The sequence below is a fragment of the Protobothrops mucrosquamatus genome, unplaced genomic scaffold, assembly GCF_001527695.2.
Source record: "Protobothrops mucrosquamatus isolate PMUCROS unplaced genomic scaffold, P.Mucros_1.0 scaffold393, whole genome shotgun sequence".
Classification (NCBI taxonomy): Eukaryota; Metazoa; Chordata; class Lepidosauria; order Squamata; family Viperidae; genus Protobothrops; species Protobothrops mucrosquamatus.
The window spans coordinates 90270-110177 of record NW_015386724.1 but is presented as its reverse complement, the minus strand read 5'-3'; the positions used below and the strand labels follow the sequence as shown (position 1 = coordinate 110177).

Here is a 19908-nt window from a genome sequence, read left to right as displayed (position 1 = left end):
ATAAGAGTGCCAGTAACACAATCTGATTCTAGGTTCCATCTTAAAGATCTTAAACAATAAATCAACTTGCTGGGTCTATGCCAAATAATGTGCAGTTTTAAATCTATTGTAAAATTCATACTTGGAAGAAAGTGTCTATCTTAAAAGATCTGACAAAGTTCTAGATGCTAAAGTGGACAACCTTCAAAATTCTTACATTTATTATCAACATTATATAGAGTGTGGAAAACAAATAAATTAAAAGTCATGAGATAAAAAGAAACATAGCTATAGTTTATATCAAAATTGTTCACCATCTTTTGTCCTCCATCCATGCTTCTGCTGTGCTTATACACTATACCTTTTTAAATGTAAGTTTATGATCTTTTCTTAATTTAGTTTTAGTTTTAATTTCCTTGGAGAGAGAAACTCCTTATATTTAAAATTTGATTCATTGATGGTACCTTTTTTTATTTGACCTATACATACCAGCTACTTCTCTGTTGGTTTTGAGTAACCTAAAAGCTGTCTTAAGATATTTGGCCCTCTCTTTCACTATAGTCTTACCTACTTCCTCATTCTGAGAAGATTCAAATGTGTTAGTGAGTCTAGTCAGTTATAGACATTAATAGCAGCCATTTGTTTTTGATAATCTCAATACTTTTAGGATTATAATTCTGTCTTCCCTTGGTTAGTTCAATAACTGACTGTTCCAGGTGCTATGAGTGTGTATAGACATATGCCACAAGATTTCATAGTTTTAAATATGCAATAGCATATAGGCTTATAGTATATACCGTCCCATAGTGCTTTACAGCACTGTCTGAGTGGCTTACAATGTAAGCATTATTTCCATATTGCCCCAACAATCTGGGTCTTCATTTTACCAACTTGGGAAAGATGGAAGGCTATTGCCATTCAATATGTGAATGTTTGTATTTCTTTCATGTTTTAAAGTAATGAAATTGATGTCTGTAAATTTTGTTGTGCATATAAATATACGTGAACACTCCTATCTCTACAGCATGCCCTTCTTCGGTATCTGTTGAAATAAGTGCAGATGGGGTGAATATGTTACCTTTGTCAACACCTGTTATCACAAGTGGTCTTACCTACATAAAAATACAGCTTGTGAAAGCTGAAGTTGCCTCAGCTGTGTGTCTTCGCCTTCATCGCCCACGGGATGCTAGCACGTTAGGACTATCTCAGATTAAACTACTTGGACTCACTGCCTTTGGTAATACTTCCTCTGCAACAGTCAATAATCCATTCCTTCCTTCTGAAGACCAGGTATCTAAAACAAGGTATGTTTTATCAGTAGAGATATCAGACTAATTCGTTTTTCCTGCGTGAAACAGTTTTGCTATATTATAAGACTTAATGGATATTATTATTCATACTGTCCCTCCAGCAAACCTCAGGCTAGCAGGGGAGAGGGAAATTGTGTGGAGTTATGCCGAATCACATTTCTCTAAAGATCATTGCAAGTTTGACAATCAGGCTTGAAAATAAACTTCTAGTTGCAGTTTTCGTACAGATTGTATCTGTTCCTGTAATGGTATTTGAAAAAGACTTTGGGAGGCAGAGCAAAGAGACTCTGCCTGGGGAACGAACAGATAAGAGACTGCATAGCCCACAATTGGGTAACTGGGTGGGGCAAGATGCTCACAAGAGACTCTCCCTAATTTCTCAGGCGGTAAAGAAGATGATAGGAGAAGTGTATTTTCAGGCTTGCAAGATTCTGTTAACATAGTTTTATAATAAAGTAGAATTAGCTTATCTAGTCATCTCCTATTTGGTCTACCTAGTAAGGCTGACGGTCCCCTATGGCGACTAGACTTCCAACAAAAATTTGAATTTTGTTGACATTTGTTGGCTTAATATGTAAGCCTTTAATGGTTATTATACCTTTGTTCGTTTTCTGAAATCTGTAATATTTTTTTCACTAATTAGATTTGGGAAATAACCATAAATAATTCTTTTCTGTTCGGGGGAAGCATTGGATTATAAATTTAAGCCTCACAGACAATTTGTAAGGCATGAAGATTCAAATTTCTGACAAGCAAGTCCAGAATAATGTTTTTTATGCTCTGTAGTTTTAAAATTTAGATTTTAAAGTTTCATACCATTCTCATTGTAACTCGTACTAATGTGACCTAACATAAACAGTCCTGGCCTGTAATTTTGATTTGAGGAGCTTTGAACAGGTTAACCTCTCCATGAGAATAACTTCTGAACTTCAAGTCTAAATATCTTAACAGGGGTTTCTTTCAAAAGAAATACTACTGTTATTTTCATATTTTTTAAATAAATTGGATAAACCTGCAAGGGGGAGGGGGAACAGTACTTTTTGATTTTCCACTCCAACTTACATATTAATTATTTTTCGTGTTGAAGTCAAGATGGAATCTGTTTTAATTGTGCTTCTGTCTTTTCCAGCATTGGATGGTTAAGGCTGTTGCACCATTGCCTCACTCACATAAGTGATTTAGAAGGAATGATGGCTAGTGCTGCAGCACCTACTGCCAACCTCTTGCAGACATGTGCTGCTCTACTGATGTCACCATATTGTGGCATGCATTCTCCAAATATTGAGGCTGTGCTTGTAAAAATTGGACTTCAGTCCACTAAAATTGGCCTCAAATTAATTGACATTCTTTTAAGAAATTGTTCTGCCTCTGGGAGTGACCCTACAGGTAAGAAAATAGTTTGATCTCTTTCTAGTTTTAAGCTTGCTGAGACTTCTTTTCACAAAAAAAGGAAGTATATTAGTAGATTATCATGCATTTACATATAGTGAGATGTGAAAATATGTCTTGATTTTTCCAATTCTGTGTTTTCAAACTGTAATTATCATAAGTAAGAACTTGGGGAAATGTTGTTTTTCTTAATTAAAACTATTAAAATATCTTGGCAGGCCAGTGAATTATATATTATATCATCCTTAGTAAATTTCCTTTTTTAACTTTCGTTTATATGAGAAGATTTGAACAGCCCCTTGCTTTTTGGAAGATTGAATGGCCTGTCTTCTGACTCCACAATTGACATTCTCTATCAGCTTGGGACGACTCAGGACCCTGGAACAAAAGAAAGGTAAATATTTTCTTTTTAAACAGACATACTTAATTGGACAAATTTGAGATCTATAAATTGTATCCTTCCTTTCTTCTTCACAAACATATCTTTGTAATCTAATTTGGATGCAGCCATTTTGTATGCATAGTTGCAGTTCTGCAGTATACATGGGGATATTGCTTATTTGAACTTCAGCCAATAGAGACTAGTATATTTGACATTTGGGAATTAGAACAAAATTTGCTCTTAGTCGGCAAAATAGATAGCAGCCTCCTTTTTGACTTTGAGTTTCTTGTCAATAAGTTAAAATATACTAAAATTCCAAATTCCCCTCTGTGAGGGGAGCCTGTATGTGTGAATCACTGAACATAAGACAAGATATAAAAGCCAGAACAAATTAGTGATATTGTTTGATTGTTGTGAGCTGCCCAGAGTCATTGAAAATCAGGCATATTACAAGTTTAATAAATTGTGGCTGGTCACACAGTCAGCCATATATTTAGACTGAAATTGACATGTTTGTCCACCTATGAAGTCTTTCCCAAGAACCTAGAATAGGTAGATGTTGTTGTTATTAAATAATTTTTGGTTTGAGATTATTTTTTGCTTATGTGCTGGTTTAAAATTTATTTTTTCTCCTACATTAATATTCATATTTTCTTAAATCTGTTGCACAGTATTGTTACTATGCATTATTGTAGCGCTATTGTGTTTTTATTTTTGTGTTTTGTTTTTATATGTGAGCCACCAAGAGTCATTTTGATAGCGGCAGCATAGAAATAGATTCCACAAATATACCTTAAAAGGCTCCTACCCTCGTAGCCTTCCAGAAAGCTGTGAAAACTTGTCATTTATCCCAGATATTTAGGCTAGAATGGGGAGGAACTGATGGATATTAGGCCACCATGGTAGGGAATGTATGAGTGACATTATTGTTTAAATTGTTTTTCTGGTGAGCTGCTTAGGATTATTATATATAAGACAGGTGGCTATATATGTTTTACAGATAAATAAATATGCCTACCATATGCTTTCTTAATGTATTTCCATCTTCTAGAATTCAAGCGTTGTTGAAATGGGTCAGTGATTCTGCAAGAGTTGCAGCCATGAAAAAAAGTGGCCGAGTTAACTACGTCTGTCCAAACAGTTCTACAAGAGAATATGGTCTTCTCATGCCATCTCCTTCACATTTGCATTGCGTAGCAGCAATTTTATGGCATAGCTATGAATTGCTTGTAGACTATGACTTGCCAGCATTGTTGAACAGAGACCTTTTTGAGTAAGTAGCCTATGCATTAGTTTTACTAAGTGACAGAGGTCTGGACTAGAGCTCCATGTGTTGTTGTTGTTGTTTTTAAATCTCTGCAATGCTTGAGTGCCACAAACACTCAAGTACTTAAAACATAAATTGCTGATGTAATAAAACTGTATCCACAAAAAGTGGCTTTCCCAATGAGTCCACCAGTCCTTTGCTCTTTACATGTAAGTTTTACTGATTTTTTTTTCATACGTTTTTGACGAAAAGCTGGTACAAGTAGTCCTCAGCTTATAACCATTGTTGAGCGACCGTTCAAAGTTACAACAGTACTGAAAAAAGTGACTTATGACTGTTTTTCACACTTGTTACTGTTGCAATATCCCTCCATGGTCACCTGATCAACTCAGATGCTTGGCAACTGGAAAGTATTTATGATAGTTGCAGTATCCCAAGGTCATGTGATTCCCCTTCCCCTTTGGCAACCTTTTGACAAGAAAATCAATGAGGAAGCCAGAGTCACTTAACAACCATGTTACTAACTTAATAACTGGCAAAAAAAGGTCATAAAATGGGGCAAAACCGACTTAACTTTTGCTTAGCAACAGAAATTTTGGGCTCAATTATGGTCATAAATCGAGGACTCCCTGTATTGTAATTTTTTTAAAAAAAACATGCACAAAGCTAAGTGATTGTTATGATCATTATCATTCAGAAATATGGAACTAGTTTTCCATATACCTTCATAATCCAATAGGATTTTCCTGCTTGTTTGGACAATGTCTACTCTAGCTCTTGTGGAGAAGTCTTCTTAGTTTTCACTTCAAATGTGGGTATTTTTAAGATGCAGTGAAAGTTTTGATTCTGTACTAGTATAGGCCAGTGGCAAGGGTTCTATAACTGCAATTCCAGAACAGGTCTATTTACCTATAAACTTGCTTTTCTTGGGAAGTGTTAATCTTCAGAAATTCAATTTAAAAATGTACATCTCTTAATTGGCAGGTCTAGTCCCTTTTAAGGCAGTCACTTATTTTGTGGCATCAAGAGTATACGAAATTTAACTGTACAAATATTTTCAGGAGGATGTGCATTCAAATAAACCCCAAGTCCTGAACAGAACCATAGTAGTTTAGCCTGAATCTTCAGTATCTTCAGATAATGACGAAGGAATATATGATAATCTAGATCTGTAGCTACGCCACAGGAAAACTTCATCAAATTTATAGTTCCAGAGCTTCAAATTAATGTAAATTGGAGACAATAATACTTTGAGAAAAAAGAATTTGTATGAAAAGTACCTGGCATATTAGATTTAATTGATTTTATGCCTCCCTTTTTATTTGTTGACATAAGCTTTTTAAAAAAATCTCTTGTTCTGCAACTATAATTGCAAACCAGTAGCTATTGGCCTCAATAACTTCCCTAGTGACTCAAAATTCATATTATCAATATTTAGTCATGCAGTGTGCTTTTTCTGTTGTCTGTGTTTAAATAGAACGATTGAATTCAAGGCTAGTTTATGTGTAATTAATATATACAGTTTTCTAATTTAGTTTTTTTTCTTTCTCCTTAGGTCTCTGTTTAATTGGTCCATGTCTCTTCCGTGCAATGTGGTTTTGAAGAAAGCTGTTGACAGTCTCCTTTGTTCTATGTGCCATATTCATCCAAATTATTTTTCCTTACTCATGGGGTGGATGGGTATTACTCCTCCCCCTATCCAGTTGCAACATAGACTGTCTATGACAGACGACAGCAAAAAACAGGATCTTACTTCGTCTTTAACAGATGACTCTAAAAATGCACAAGCACCCCTTGCACTAACTGAATCGCACTTGGCCACTCTTGCTGCCTCATCACAGTCCCCTGAAGCTATTAAACAACTATTGGACTCAGGGTTGCCCTCCCTCCTTGTAAGAAGCCTTGCAAACTTTTGCTTTAACCATACTTCTGCCTCTGATTTCAGTGCTCCATCAACCGATAATTCCCAAGACAGGATCAGAAGGCATCACGTTCCACAGCACTTTCATAAAATGCCTATAACAGCAGATTTAGTTGCCCCTGTTCTCAGATTCTTGACAGAAGTTGGAAACAGCAACCTTATGAAGGACTGGTTAGGTGGCTCTGAAGTCAATCCACTATGGACAGCACTTTTATTTCTACTCTGCCATTCTGGTGCTACTTCTGGAGGACATGCTACAGCACCACAACAGAATAGTGCTAGACCTACTTTGCTTACTTCTTGAAGTCCTTATCCTGACTGATGAGTCGTCTCTTGTCGGTAACTTTTACGCTGGCAACGTAAAAAGAACGTCACATAAAGAACGGTAGGATTATTAGTTTCTAACTACCGAGTCCATTGTATTTGCAATTAGACTTATCAACTACATCGTATTTTATGGTGAAATCGACCTAAACCTCCTGACCAACTCTCGCAGAGAGAGATTTCCTTGTGGTGTGGCCAACTCTTCTATTCTGGCACCTATGATGAGATCAGAATTCAGTAAATGTGCAGGACAGCACAGTCATCTTACAGAATAAAGATTCTGGAACTGCTGAGATTCTTATGCTACTGCATAACATGGGAAGCAACTTCAAGAACTTAGCAATAGCAAATTTTATTACAGATCAAAATGGGTTCTAGCTGTGTTAGGAATCGAGAATGGCTTGCTTCAAAGTCTGGGCTCTTTGGGTAAGGTTGGAATAGCCCATTCCAATAGCGGGATGTGAGTTTAGGGAACTTCCTCCAGATATGCTCTGTCTAAAACAGTGGTTCTCAACCTGTGGGTTGGGACCCCATTTGGGGTCGATCGACCATTTCATGGGGGTCGCCAAGCAAGGCTGTCCGCCATTTTTTTGTCCGCCATTTTTTTTGTCCGCCATTTTTTTCCGCCTTTTCCGGCAGGTGCCTTACCTCCCTTGGGCTGGGCCAGCTGGTGGTCGGCCTGCTCCGTCTCTGCCGCTTGCCAGCTACGCCTCGGCCGGCGCAGGGGGCGGAATCACGCATGCGCGGTGCTCCCGGGCAGGGAAAGTCCTCGACTTACGACCGGTTGGGTAGTCCTCGACTTATGACCGGTTTAGTCCTCGGCTTATGGCCGGTTTAATCCTCGACTTACGACCGGTTGGGGTCGCGGCATTAAAAAGGTTGAGAACCACTGGTCTAAAGGACCTAATTCTGCTGAAGCTGATTTAAGGAAAGGAAAATGGGGAAACTGATAGATCAACAAATGTATGCCCTGTTGTAGATTAGATCAACAAATGTATGCCCTATTGTAGATACAACCAAATAAATATTCATAGCTCATGGATACTTATACGTCTGCCTAAATTTGTTTTCATTCCTTTCATAGGTTCTTTGTGAACTTTTCCATTCCTCTCCTCAAAGAAGCAATCTCCCAACATCTGGAAATATTTCAGGGTTTATTAGAAGGCTTTTTTTGCAGCTGATGCTAGAGGATGAGAAAGTGACAATGTTTCTTCAGTCACCTTGCCCAGTAAGTAATCTCCCCACATCCACGAGTACCACTGCTACCTACCCTCATTGCTAAGTAAAACTCACAGTAGGTTGAAAATAAAACTTTATAACATCAGTTCCTACTAAAAAGGAAATATTAAAATATATATTTTCCAGCCCTGATGATGTAGATTAGCCTTGCCCAACCAATAACTACATATTACACAGTTCTTTTACAATATACAGTTATTCCAATTTTATTCATAATAATCACTGATTCTGTAAGTTGCCCATATGCATAATCCTGTTCTATAGAATTCCTTATACTAAAATTTAGAAATCATAACTTGAAATCATAAGGTGCAAAAGAAGAAGAATGTGTGCTTCTCATATCTTGACAAATCCTATATTTTACCATCTGTTAATATTAATTATGCTTCAGTTACTAGTGTAATCCATTTCCATGTTAATTACTTAATCCAATTGCCATTCATTGCTCCTGAATAATGAGATCATCTCTATTATTTTTTTGTTGTGTAGCATGTGCTATTCCTTTCTTTTTTCCTTTTCAAGTAAAGAAGTTTAGAATATCAGTTTCATCTTGGTAGCTATTCACTGTAAATCATTGTAATTAATCTATTTCTGAACTCTTTTTTTAGTAGTGCTTTAATAAAAACAGTATACCCTATTTATTTTAAAAACTCAAGGTCATAAAAACAGCACAAAACTTCTGTACTTTTTAGAATTATTAATTAGGTAATATGGCAAATAAGGTGATGGTAGAAGTGATGGTTGGTGTTCAAGTTCTGGACTCTTTGTTTAGTTACTGTGTCAAAATAAAATCTGGGACTGGAATTTAGTTATACTGTACAAAATGATATTTTGAGAATGTCCTAATTTAGTTGTTACTCAGCTCATTTGTAAGCTGTTGAAATCCCCCGAATCAAATAGTATTCTATAACTAGCATCCATTAGAGCTTATTTATTTATTTTATTTATTAATACAGTTTGTTTAGCCTCCCATCTCACATAAATCAACTCTGGTTGGCACGGAACAATAATATAAAACAACAAATGCAAAAATATAAAATTCATGTTAAGCGGTAAATATAAAAATGAATATATAACCCCTAGGCAAAGAGTGGGTAAAAATGGCTGCTTCGGCAATGGAGCCATCTAAGCATGTCTCCCATTCCCAGGCCTGATAATATAACCAGGTTTTTAAGGATTTCCACAATGATAAAAGGGATGGAGCTACACCAGCCCAGTGGCAACTTCTTTGTTCCTGTTATCTCTCTACTCCCTCTGCCTAAGCACTTGGCACATTGAGGTGTTAGTTCCTGGAATCAAGTTTGAAAGAAGCTGCTTGTCTTTGGAGAGTTGTCCCTGAAACACCCCACATCCCTGTTCTTTTTTAAAAAAATAAAAAGATAATTTGTTTTGGGGGTTCCTGGACAGGATAGGCTTTCTGTTGCTATTGACAAATAACCTCCAGTCACACATTTACCCAAAAAGAAAAAGTTATCTGATCAAAAGAACCAAATAATAATAATAATAATAATAATAATAATAATAATAATAATAATAATAATAATAATAATAATAATAATAATAATAATAATAATAATAATAATAAAGTTGGAAGGGACCTTGGAGGAAACCCTCAGACAGAGGAAACCCTCAGACAGATGGCCGTCCAATCTCTTCTTAAAAACTTCCAGTGTTGGAGCATTCACCACTTCTGGAAGCAGGTTGTTCCACTGGTTAATTGTTCTAACTGTCAGGAAGTTTCTCCTTAGTTCTAGGTTGCTTCTCTCCTTGATTAGTTTCCATCCATTGCTTCTTGTCCTGCCTTCAGGCGCTTTGGAGAATAGCTTGACTCCCTCTTCTTTGTGGCAGCCCCTGAGATATTGGAACACTGCTATCATGTCCCCCCTCATGCTTCTCTTCGTTAAACTAGACATACCCAATTCCAGCAGCCGTTCCTCATATGTTTTCTCCCTCCCCAGCCAACCACCCTGTCCAGGAACCCTCAGAACAAAAGATCTTTAAAGAAAAAGGAAGTGAACCAGGGTATGGGGTGTTCCATGTGCAGCTTGTTCCAAACTTGACTTGGTGCACTAGCATTTCAGAGGCTGCCTCCCTGCTTGCCTTCATTTTTTCCCCTCCTCATTATTTTTGGCCAAGCTTTGGTAAATGGATAGTTTCAAAAAAGCCCCCACCCTTCCATTCTCAAGTCTTGGAAAGTTCAGTTTTCTGGGGTTTGATCTGTTCCTTTGGGGCATGCTGCTCACTGCTGGTGTGCTGCTCCTAAGAGAGGAGGAGAAGAGAGACTGCAAAAAGAGAGAGAAGCTTGCTGGGTGCCTTAGCAAGTTTGGAAAGGAGATGACCGGAACAGGAGCCACACCTCAGCTGAGTGTGCATACACATATGGGGGAGGAGGCAGAAACAGGAAGAGAGTGAGCATCTGTAGCTGATAAAGCTTCTGGATACTCTTCAAGGGCAGTTTCATGCTGCAATAATCCAGTATGGAGGTGATTAGTGCATGAGTGACTATAAGCAGGGCCTGCCAATGCAGGAATGGACTCAATTGGTACACGAGATGAAGCTGTGCAAAAGTTCTCCCAGCCACAGTTTCATTGAGCAGGAGCTGTGAGTCTAGGGGGAATCCCAGATTCTACACAAACACACACGTTGAAATGTTTACGGCCTTTTTATTTCTAAATCCTTAAAATAATTTTATGTTTCTTAACTTTTAGTTGTATAAAGGAAGAATCAATGCTACCAGCCACATAATTCAACATCCAATGTATGGGGCAGGACACAAGTTCCGTACTCTTCTTTTGCCAGTCTCGACAACACTGGCAGAGGTTCTTGATCGAGTATCAGGTAAGTTGCTTTTATTAAATAGGTATTTTTTACTCTAGTCTATGGAAAAAAGTGTCTGTCTGTCTGTCTGTCTGTCTGTCTGTCTCTCTCTCTCTCTCTCTCTCTCTCTCTCTCTCTCTCTCTCTCTCTCTGTATGAAAGAAGCCTTTCATTGATGGATTTATACATAAATGCATTTTATTTCATGTATTAATTTATTGCTCAACACAGAATTATCTGTGGTAGAATGTATAATAAAAGGTGTATTTATATCAGGGCTGAAGAGTACATCTGTATTGTTCTGTAATATTCTTTATTTAGCAGTCTTTTCATTAAAGTGACTTAATATTTAAGAACCAGATACTGCTCAAAACTCATATTTAGAAAGATGTTATAGAGAAAAAAATATTTCACCAATATATTACTATAATTTAGAAAGCTATAATTATATTACTATAATTTAGAAAGTTTAGACAGCATCACCACCTGATGGATTCATAGCTGGTTGACCGGCCATACTCAGCTTGTGGTCCTCAATGGAACTGCATCTGCATGGAGTGTGTAGTGGGATGCCCCAGGGCTCTGTTCTGGGCCCAGTGCTCTTCAATATCTTCATCAATGATTTGGATGAGGGGATAGATGGGGAACTCATCAGATTTGCAGACGACACCAAGCTGGCAGGAATAGCCAACATTCCAGAAAATAGGCTTAAGATACAGAAGGATCTTGACAGACTTGAACATTGGGCGCTATCTAACAAAATGAAATTCAATGGTGAAAAAAGTAAGGTTCTACATTTAGGTAAGAAAAACCAAATGCATAGGTATAGTATAGGGGGTACCTTGCTCAATAGTAGTAACTGTGAGAGGGATCTTGGAGTCCTAGTGGACAATCACTTAAATATGAGTCAACAGTGTGCTGCAGTGCCAAAAAAGCCAACACAGTGCTAGGCTGCATTAATAGAGTTATAGAATCAAGATCACGTGAAGTGTTAATATCACTTTACAATGCCTTGGTAAGGCCACACTTGGAATACTGCATCCAGTTTTGGTCACCACAATGTAAAAAAGATGTTGAGACTCTAGAAAGAATACAGAGAAGAGCAACAAAAATGATTAGGGGACTGAAGAGTCAAACATATAACTAATGGTTGCTGGAACTGAGTATATCTAGTTTAATGAAAAGAAGGATGAGGGGGGACATAGCAGTGTTCCAATAGCAGTGTTGCCACAAAGAAGAAGGAGTCAAGCTATTCTCCAAAGCACCTGAAGGCAGGAGAAGAAGCCACGTATAGAAAGTAATCAAAGAGAGAAGCAACCTAGAACTAAGGAGAAATTTCCTGACAGTTAGAACAATTAATCAGTGGAACAACCTGCCTCCAGAAGCGGTGAATGCTCCAACACTGGAAGTTTTTAAGAAGAGACTGGACAACCATTTGTCTAAAATGGTATAGGATTTCGTGCCTGAGCAGGGGGTTGGACTAGATGACCTCCAAGGTCCCTTCTAACTTTTATCATCATCATCATCATCATCATTATTATTATTGCAAATGTAAAGAACATGGGACCTGTTGGTTTGAACTACAGCACCCATTATTCATAGTTGCAAGACCAAGGTGAGATTTGGCTGGCTTTAGAACAGAGGTCCCCAACCTTTTGGGCACCATGGAGAGAGATTTTTCCACAGACCGGAGAGTGCATGATTTTGTGTGTTGCCTGCATCCCGCAAATGGGGCTTTGCTTGATTGTACAGACCGGTTGCTGGCGTGCCGCGGACTGGTAGTGGTCCATGGATCGAGGGTTGGGGACCCCTACTTTAGAATATATAATAATATTACCAGAATGTATATTCAAGTTGCATCAGTTCCACCTTATTTTCTTCCTATTTATTATTGATTTCACTACTGAACAAATCTTGTACAAAAGAAGTACTTCACAATGTACACACACACAAGCACACCACCTCTCTTTGATTATAGTATCTCTTTTGCAGGCTTATGTGATTATGTTGAAAGCTGTTCTTGGCCTTCTCTGCATGCATGTCCACATACAGCCACTTCATTTTGTTGCAAAGCATTTCTTTCAAATGCTTTCTATAGTCCTAGAGTGTGTGTGTGTGCGTGTGTGTCTGTGTGTGTATACATACACCTTTAGATACATAACTAAATAAATAATGTTTTCTACATAATATAATATTTTGTTTTCAGATACTCCTAGCATCACAGCAAAATTAATTAGTGAACAAAAAGAAGACAAGGAAAAAAAGAATTACGAAGAAAAAGAGAAAGTTAAAGCAGACAGCGGGTTTCAGGACAATTACAGTGTTGTTGTTGCATCTGGTATGTCTACTTTTATTTTATGTCAAGTTATCATGACTGGGATGGTATGAAGAATAGTAAGCTAACTTTAATATTATATTTAATACTTCTTTTTAAAACAATGTCAGCTATCCTGGTGGATTGCAATCATTAGGCAGAAGATTGGAATGTGGTAGTTTACAACTTAATAAAGTTATGCCATGTGTTCAAGCATTAATGTAAAGGTGAATGAGGCACTGGGTATGGCATTGGACAAAGGAAATCCCAAACATTTTTCATGATCACTGAAAGTTTCCAAGTCTACAACTCTCTCCTGCCTTCCAGAAGAAATAGCAGGGAAAAAAAACCCACCAAAATTGAATGGAGATAGGCTGAGAAGACGGATAACAAAACTAAATGAAGTTTGGGAAAGGAGTATTAATAATTGGATAGGGAAGAAAAATACAGTTTGCCCTTTACTTATATAGGCTGAGTGCAATGAGGCTGGACCTGTGGAAAAGAGGAGAGTGATGACTCTACAAAAATGTATATAAAATCCTGGGGTAGAAGATGCTTTCCAGCTAAACATTCAAATAGCAACCTCTGTTAGGTGGGCATAGTGGACAATGTAGGATAGTGTTTCCCTTACAAATACGACAGTCGTTATATGTTTTTGAACCCTTTTGAATTTTCAACATGTCTGCTCAAGTATGATCTGTTCTCCCCACAAGTCCTAAAACTAAAGAGAACCCAATTAAGCACAAAACTGAACTACCATGTTTCACAGATGAGATAAGGTTCTTATGCTGGAATGCAGCGTTCACCGAACACAACTCTTTTCATTTAAGCCCAGAAGTTCTATTTTGGTCTCATCCATCCGCAGAACATTCTTTTATTGGCCTTCTGGCTTATTCTTGTGGTCTTTCACAAACTGTAGATGGGCAGCATTCGTGTTTTGTTTTTGTTCTGAGAGTATTGGCTTTCTCCTTGTAGCCCAGCCAGGCCTACCATTGTTGCTCGATGTTCTCCTGATGAGGGTCTCATGAACACTGACGTTCAGCAATGCAAGAGAGGCCTTTAGTTACTTAGATGTTATTCTGGGCTTCTTTGAGACTTCCCTGATTATTACACACACCTTGCTTTTGGTGTAATCTTGGTTGGCCAACCATTCCTGGGGAGGGAAATAACGATGCTGAATTGTCTCCAGTTGTACACAATCTGCCTGGTGCAGTCCAAACTCTTGTCAATAGTTTTTTAACCTTTTCCAGCCTTTTCCATCAACAACTGTTTTTCAGACATCCTCAGATATCTCCTTTGTTCAGGCCAAGACATACTTCCATGTACCTGTGTCACGAAGGTTAGGCTTTTGCCAAACATAAATATATGAGCAGCAGGGGGTTGGACTAGATGACCTCCAAGGTCCCTTCCAACTTTACTACTACTACTACTACTACTACTACTACTACTACTACTACTACTACTACTACTACTATTATTATTGTTGTTGTTGTTGTTGTTATTATTATTATTATTATTATTATTATTATTATTATTATTATTATTATTATTATTATTATTTATCTTTGGATTATTTCCCCGAATAAATAAAAGGAATAAGTATAATGTGTTGTTTTTTTAATTGAGCTCTCTTTATCTAGTTTTAGGACTTGTATAGAGAACAGATCATGGTTTGGTTATATTTATGCAGAAATTTAAAAGGCTCATTAACTTTTAAGCATCAGTGTAAACATTGTTGAGTTGCATTGAAAAGTGTATAAAATGTAACCCTTCACTTTCATTATAGGTTTGAAATCTCAGTCAAAAAGGGCTGTATCGTCCACCCCACCTCGTCCACCTTCAAGACGAGGGAGAGTGGTGACAGATAAAGTAGGCAGCTCTGCCACAGGAAATGATTCTTCCAGCAAAACTATTAGTGTTCCTGTTTTTCACCTATATCATAAGCTGCTACCAGGTAGAGTTCTGCTTTTTTTTTTTTATTAGACCATGTTTTTCAAGAATTCTAAGGTACATAAAATGATGTTGAAGATCTGCACATTTTCTCAGATTCACTGTAAAGAAACCTTGATCTAAAAAACAGAAGCTTTCTAATAAAATGAAATAGTCCTATGCAACATTGTAACCTTAGCATTATAGACATGTCTAGTGTTCACGGATAAACTTACATTTGAATCAGTTATTTGATTCAATATATGATGTAGTGTAGTAATCTGTTTGGGTAAATATGTGTTGATCACATTTTCTTAAACAAGTATTATAATAGCATTTCAGTATTTATCCAGACTAATATTGTATGTGTAGTTTTATACAGGTAGTCCTTGAATTATAACCATTCTTTTAGTAACCGTTCTGTTATGAAGATGCTGAAAAAAGTGGCTTACAACCGGTCCTTGCACTTACAACTGTCACAGTATTCTTGTGGTCACATGATCAAAATTCGGGTGCTTGGCAATTAGCATGTATTTATGATTGCAGTGTCCCAGGGTAATGTGATGTCATCTGCAACATTCCCAGGGGACCTCTAACAAAGTCAATAGGAGAAGCCGGATACCCTTAATGACCTTGGCAGAAAAGGTCATAAAATTGAGTGTGACTCATTTAATGATCGCATGGATTAGGAGTGGAAATTTTAATCCCAATTGTTGTTATAAGTCAAGGACTACATGTAACAGAGATTTTTTTCAATATTACTGGGAAATCTGAGAAACGAAGCTTAACCGTGCTTAAGGATGTGCTATAGCAGACATGTCAAACGTATCGAAACTTTTTCTCCACTGCCAGCAATGGGATGGGCGCAGTTTCCTCGTGACGCGTCCAGCCCACGGGCTGGCAGTTTGACATCCCTGTACTATAGGAACTGATTGCCTAGCACAGTGATGGCGAACCTTTCATAGACCGAGTGCCCAAACTGCAACCCAAAACCTACTTATTTATCGCTGGGTGCCAGATGGGCGTAGCCCACTGGGTGGGCGTGGCTGTGGTCATGGCAGATTGGGTGGGTGTGGCCAAGGTGGGCATGATCACCTTGATGTTGCTCGTGGAGAGGGACGCCTGTGGGGGCCGGGCAGGGTTGGGGGAGATCCAGGGGGTCTCTGGCAGGTGGGGCAGTGGGCAGGAGGCGCGGGATGAGGTGAGGCAAGGTGAGGCAGGGCAGTGGTGCCATTGTCACAGGGCAAGGCGAGGCAGGGGCCGGGGTGGTTGCTGCCTGACACATCAGCCCCCACAGAGGCCAACGAGCTCATGGGTGCTGGGATGCATCTGGCCACGTGGGACCTTGGCGAGTTAACGGGCGGCTGGTTGAAGAGGGACGGTTGCCATCTCCGGGGCATGGCGCGTGAGTGCCGCATCTGGCACGCATGCCATAGGTTCGCCACCACTGGCCTAGCAAATGAAAAAACCAGAAGCTGCTTATTCATTGTGCTAATGATAATTGCTTATTTAAATCATGATTTGAATTGATCAGTTAAATACCAATTTAGAGCTTCTTGTAACTTCATGTGATTTAGGTCAACCGCTGCCACCTGAGATGACCCTTGCCCAGCTTTTGACTCTGTTGTATGACCGCAAGCTTCCTCAAGGATACCGATCTATAGACTTGGCAGTTAAGCTTGGCTCGAAAGTCATCTCGGACCCCAGTCTTTCAAAAACAGATTCATTCAAGCGCCTACATACTGAAAAAGGTATACTTAGAATTGGCTTTATATGGGCACTGCACATAAATGTGGAAACTTACATAAAGTTTTATAAACTTACTGAAATATTTATACAATAGTGGCAAATATCTGTAGCTCAGGTGTAGGATGAGAGTGGAAGTTCATTCACCAAGCTTGTGGGTTGGTGTCTGAACTTTCTGTTACCAGGCTAGGTAACATCTGACCCATCACTAGACCATCACCTGACATGACCCTCCCATCATACTTTTTAATAGGAATTTTAAAAGTTCTGATTCAGATACTATTTCAGGCTTGAAACACTTCTAAAATGACTGAATACAAAACTGTTCCAGTTTAAATCAGTTCAATTCTATTAATATTTTGCACATTCTTCTTGTCCCATTTTGTACACAATGCTATATCATGCATCGTGCCTAGCAAAAAAAAATGTCCAGAACATTTATGGCAATTCTCAGTATATTAGTAAAAATAGGATGGCTGTAAAAATAATAATTCAATCAGTTGATAATTAAGAAATGAAGATTTTTAATCAGGGATGTCTATGGAGATTCTCAGTCATCCGGGTCATGGTTGTCCTAAAGGTGCTTTTTCAAGAGGCAACTGGACGTTCTTGTTTTTCTCTGAAGACGTTTCATTTCTCATCCAAGAAGCTTCTTCAGCTCTGACTGGATCAGGGATATTGTATTTTTTTTTTCAACTAATCAAAAAAGACAGAAAATTTAAAGTTCTGTATACAGAATTAGAATACTCAAAATACTTTCAGTATTTTTCTCTTGCCTCAGAAGTATTCTTGTCATAGCTTTTTTCATTGTTTTTACTGAAGAACAAGAGTTGGAAGGTACCTTAAAGGTCATCTAGTCCAACCCTCTGCTCAAGCAAATGGCTGCCCAGCCTATTCTTGAAAGCCTCCAGTGGCTTTGACAAACTACTTTCTGATTTTGCATGTTTCTGCAGAGATTTACAAGTGTTCTATTTGTCCAAACATATGTCTCCTACTTAATGTATACTGTAGCTAAACAGTAGTGTGTTAGGCTGTGTAAATCTATAATCTCTCCAAGTAAATGTTATTTAATGGTATTTTTTACCAGTTTTGACTGTTTTTATGTTATGTTATGCACAAATAGAGCATGCAGATTTATTGGGACCTTGCCCTGAAGATGAAGCAGTCACACCGGTTGAAGAATGCATGGATACAGTGCTGGATGAATCTTTTCTTGATACTTGCCCGCTCCAGTCCCCATTGCAAGTTTTTGCTGGGATGGGTGGGTTGGCCCTCATTGCAGAAAGACTTCCTATGCTTTACCCAGATGTGATTCAACAAGTAAGTCCAAAGAACATGTATAATTGACCTAATTAAAAGTTTCAAATCTCTGAAAAGAATGGGACAGATGAGCTTAATGGTGGCTAAGGTACTCAAACGTGTATGTCGTTGTTTCTATCTTGGCATTTAATAAACATTGGAATCTATATTCCAGTTAAGAATTATTACATATAACTGTAATCTTCTGTGTACCCTGCTTTAAAAAAAAATCTAGGGAACTTTCTTGTGTAGAGATAGATTAATATAATGATTAAAAGTACTGGAATTATTCAGGGCTTGCTGGCACAGAATCTGAGAATGTTCTAAGCACTTCATCTCAGTTGTATTTGTTCATAATTGTAGAAATGAGAAATTTTGCTATTAATACTAGTTCCATGATTTCAAACTCATATTTATCCCAGGTATATTGGAAAATGCCTCTTAACTTGAATTAATGTAAAATAAGAAATTCAATATTGAAAACTGCCTCCAGATCTCTTAATGTCTATTTTTTGGTAGGGAAAGGCACAGAGACTCTTGCATCCTCTTACTAAACTTTTATCTGGATTTCCAAATAATTTCTTCCACCACTATGAGATATTTATTCTCCTTTTTTCTCATATATATATTTGAAAATCAGAAAAATGGTTTTTAAAAGCCCAAATCTGGGCTAATGGGGAGGTGATCAAAAACATCCCAATGGAACTGCTTCAAAAGTTCTTGAGTGCATCTAGTGGTGTGTGGGCGAGCGTTATTGTGAACCAACACTACACTGGAAGTGGTGCCATAGAACAGGGATCCCCAACCCCCGGTCCGTGGACCAGTATCGGGCCACGGCATGTCAGCAATTGGTCCGTACAAACAAGCAAAGCCCCATCCGCAGGATGCAGGAAGCACATAAAACCACACACCCTCCGGTCTGCAGAAAAACTTCTCTCCACGGAACCGGTCTCTGGTGCCCCAAAGGTTGGGGACCTCTGCCACAGAAAATCCTGCCAAATGTGAAGATGCCAAAGGAGTACTGTTAGTGAAGTTCAAGGAGCGTGGCTCGGCCATCAATTCAGAAGTCTACTGTGAAATGTTACGAAAACTCAGACGAGCCATCCATAACAAGCGTTGGGGCATGCTGACTTCTGGTGTGGTGTTGGTTCACGACAATGCTCGCCCGCACACCACTAGACGCACCCAATAATTTTTGAAGCAGTTCCATTGGGATGTTTTTGATCACACACACCCCATAGCCCAGATTTGGCGCCAAGTGACTATTACTAAGGAGTTTCAAACCTTGTAAGAAGTTACGACATGCCTCAATTTGAATGGCGATTATGTCGAAAAGTAATGTAATGTTGTAGTTTTCTAATGTGTATAATAAAAGTTCTGTATCTGCAAGTGTCTGTCATTGATAACCAAATGGAGGTTTATTTCTGAATTGCCCTCGTCCTATGTTGAGTTGTTTTAAAATTCCAACACTGGAAATAAAAATAGAAAATTCCTACTGGTATATTTACTTCCTCTTACATGATAGAAAACATAACTGTTTTATTTGAGTATATGGCTTACTTTTTAAAATATGTCGCAGACACTTTCATAGAAACTTTCAAAAATACTTAAATAATAGGTAAATCTTGATTGTCAATTTAATTTTCAGTTACTGTTATTCAGTTATCAAGGGTGTTGTAAATAAATCAAGGAACTATTTAGTGATACAGTTTCCAGCTAAAATGTGCTTTTTAATTGTCAATCTTAGAGGATAGTTTTAAGCATCTTCTTTTCTTTCTGAAGGTGAGTGCTCCGGTTGTTACATCCACCACCCAGGAGAAGCAGAAGGACAGTGATCAGTTTGAATGGGTTACCATTGAACAGTCAGGAGAACTGGTCTATGAAGCCCCAGAAACAATTGCAGCAGAACCGCCACCAATCAAATCGGCAGTCCAAACTATGTCTCCCGTACCTGCTCATTCTTTGGCTGCTTTTGGATTATTTCTTCGCCTTC

The 19908-nt window shown here is 38.2% G+C and overlaps 1 protein-coding gene across 1 annotated transcript in view; it reads left to right on the top strand.

Moving 5' to 3' along the window:
- The window catches only part of BIRC6 (baculoviral IAP repeat containing 6), a 146088-nt gene that overhangs the window by 78548 nt on the left and 47632 nt on the right, over window positions 1-19908 (top strand). The window contains exons 51-62 of the mRNA XM_015815994.2: window positions 1004-1283; window positions 2419-2675; window positions 2964-3072; window positions 4112-4333; window positions 5883-6540; window positions 7657-7800; window positions 10520-10649; window positions 12834-12965; window positions 14728-14895; window positions 16448-16621; window positions 17740-17936; window positions 19698-19902. Coding sequence (XP_015671480.1) covers window positions 1004-1283; window positions 2419-2675; window positions 2964-3072; window positions 4112-4333; window positions 5883-6540; window positions 7657-7800; window positions 10520-10649; window positions 12834-12965; window positions 14728-14895; window positions 16448-16621; window positions 17740-17936; window positions 19698-19902 — 2676 coding nt within the window. The remainder of the gene's footprint in view (window positions 1-1003; window positions 1284-2418; window positions 2676-2963; window positions 3073-4111; window positions 4334-5882; window positions 6541-7656; window positions 7801-10519; window positions 10650-12833; window positions 12966-14727; window positions 14896-16447; window positions 16622-17739; window positions 17937-19697; window positions 19903-19908) is intronic.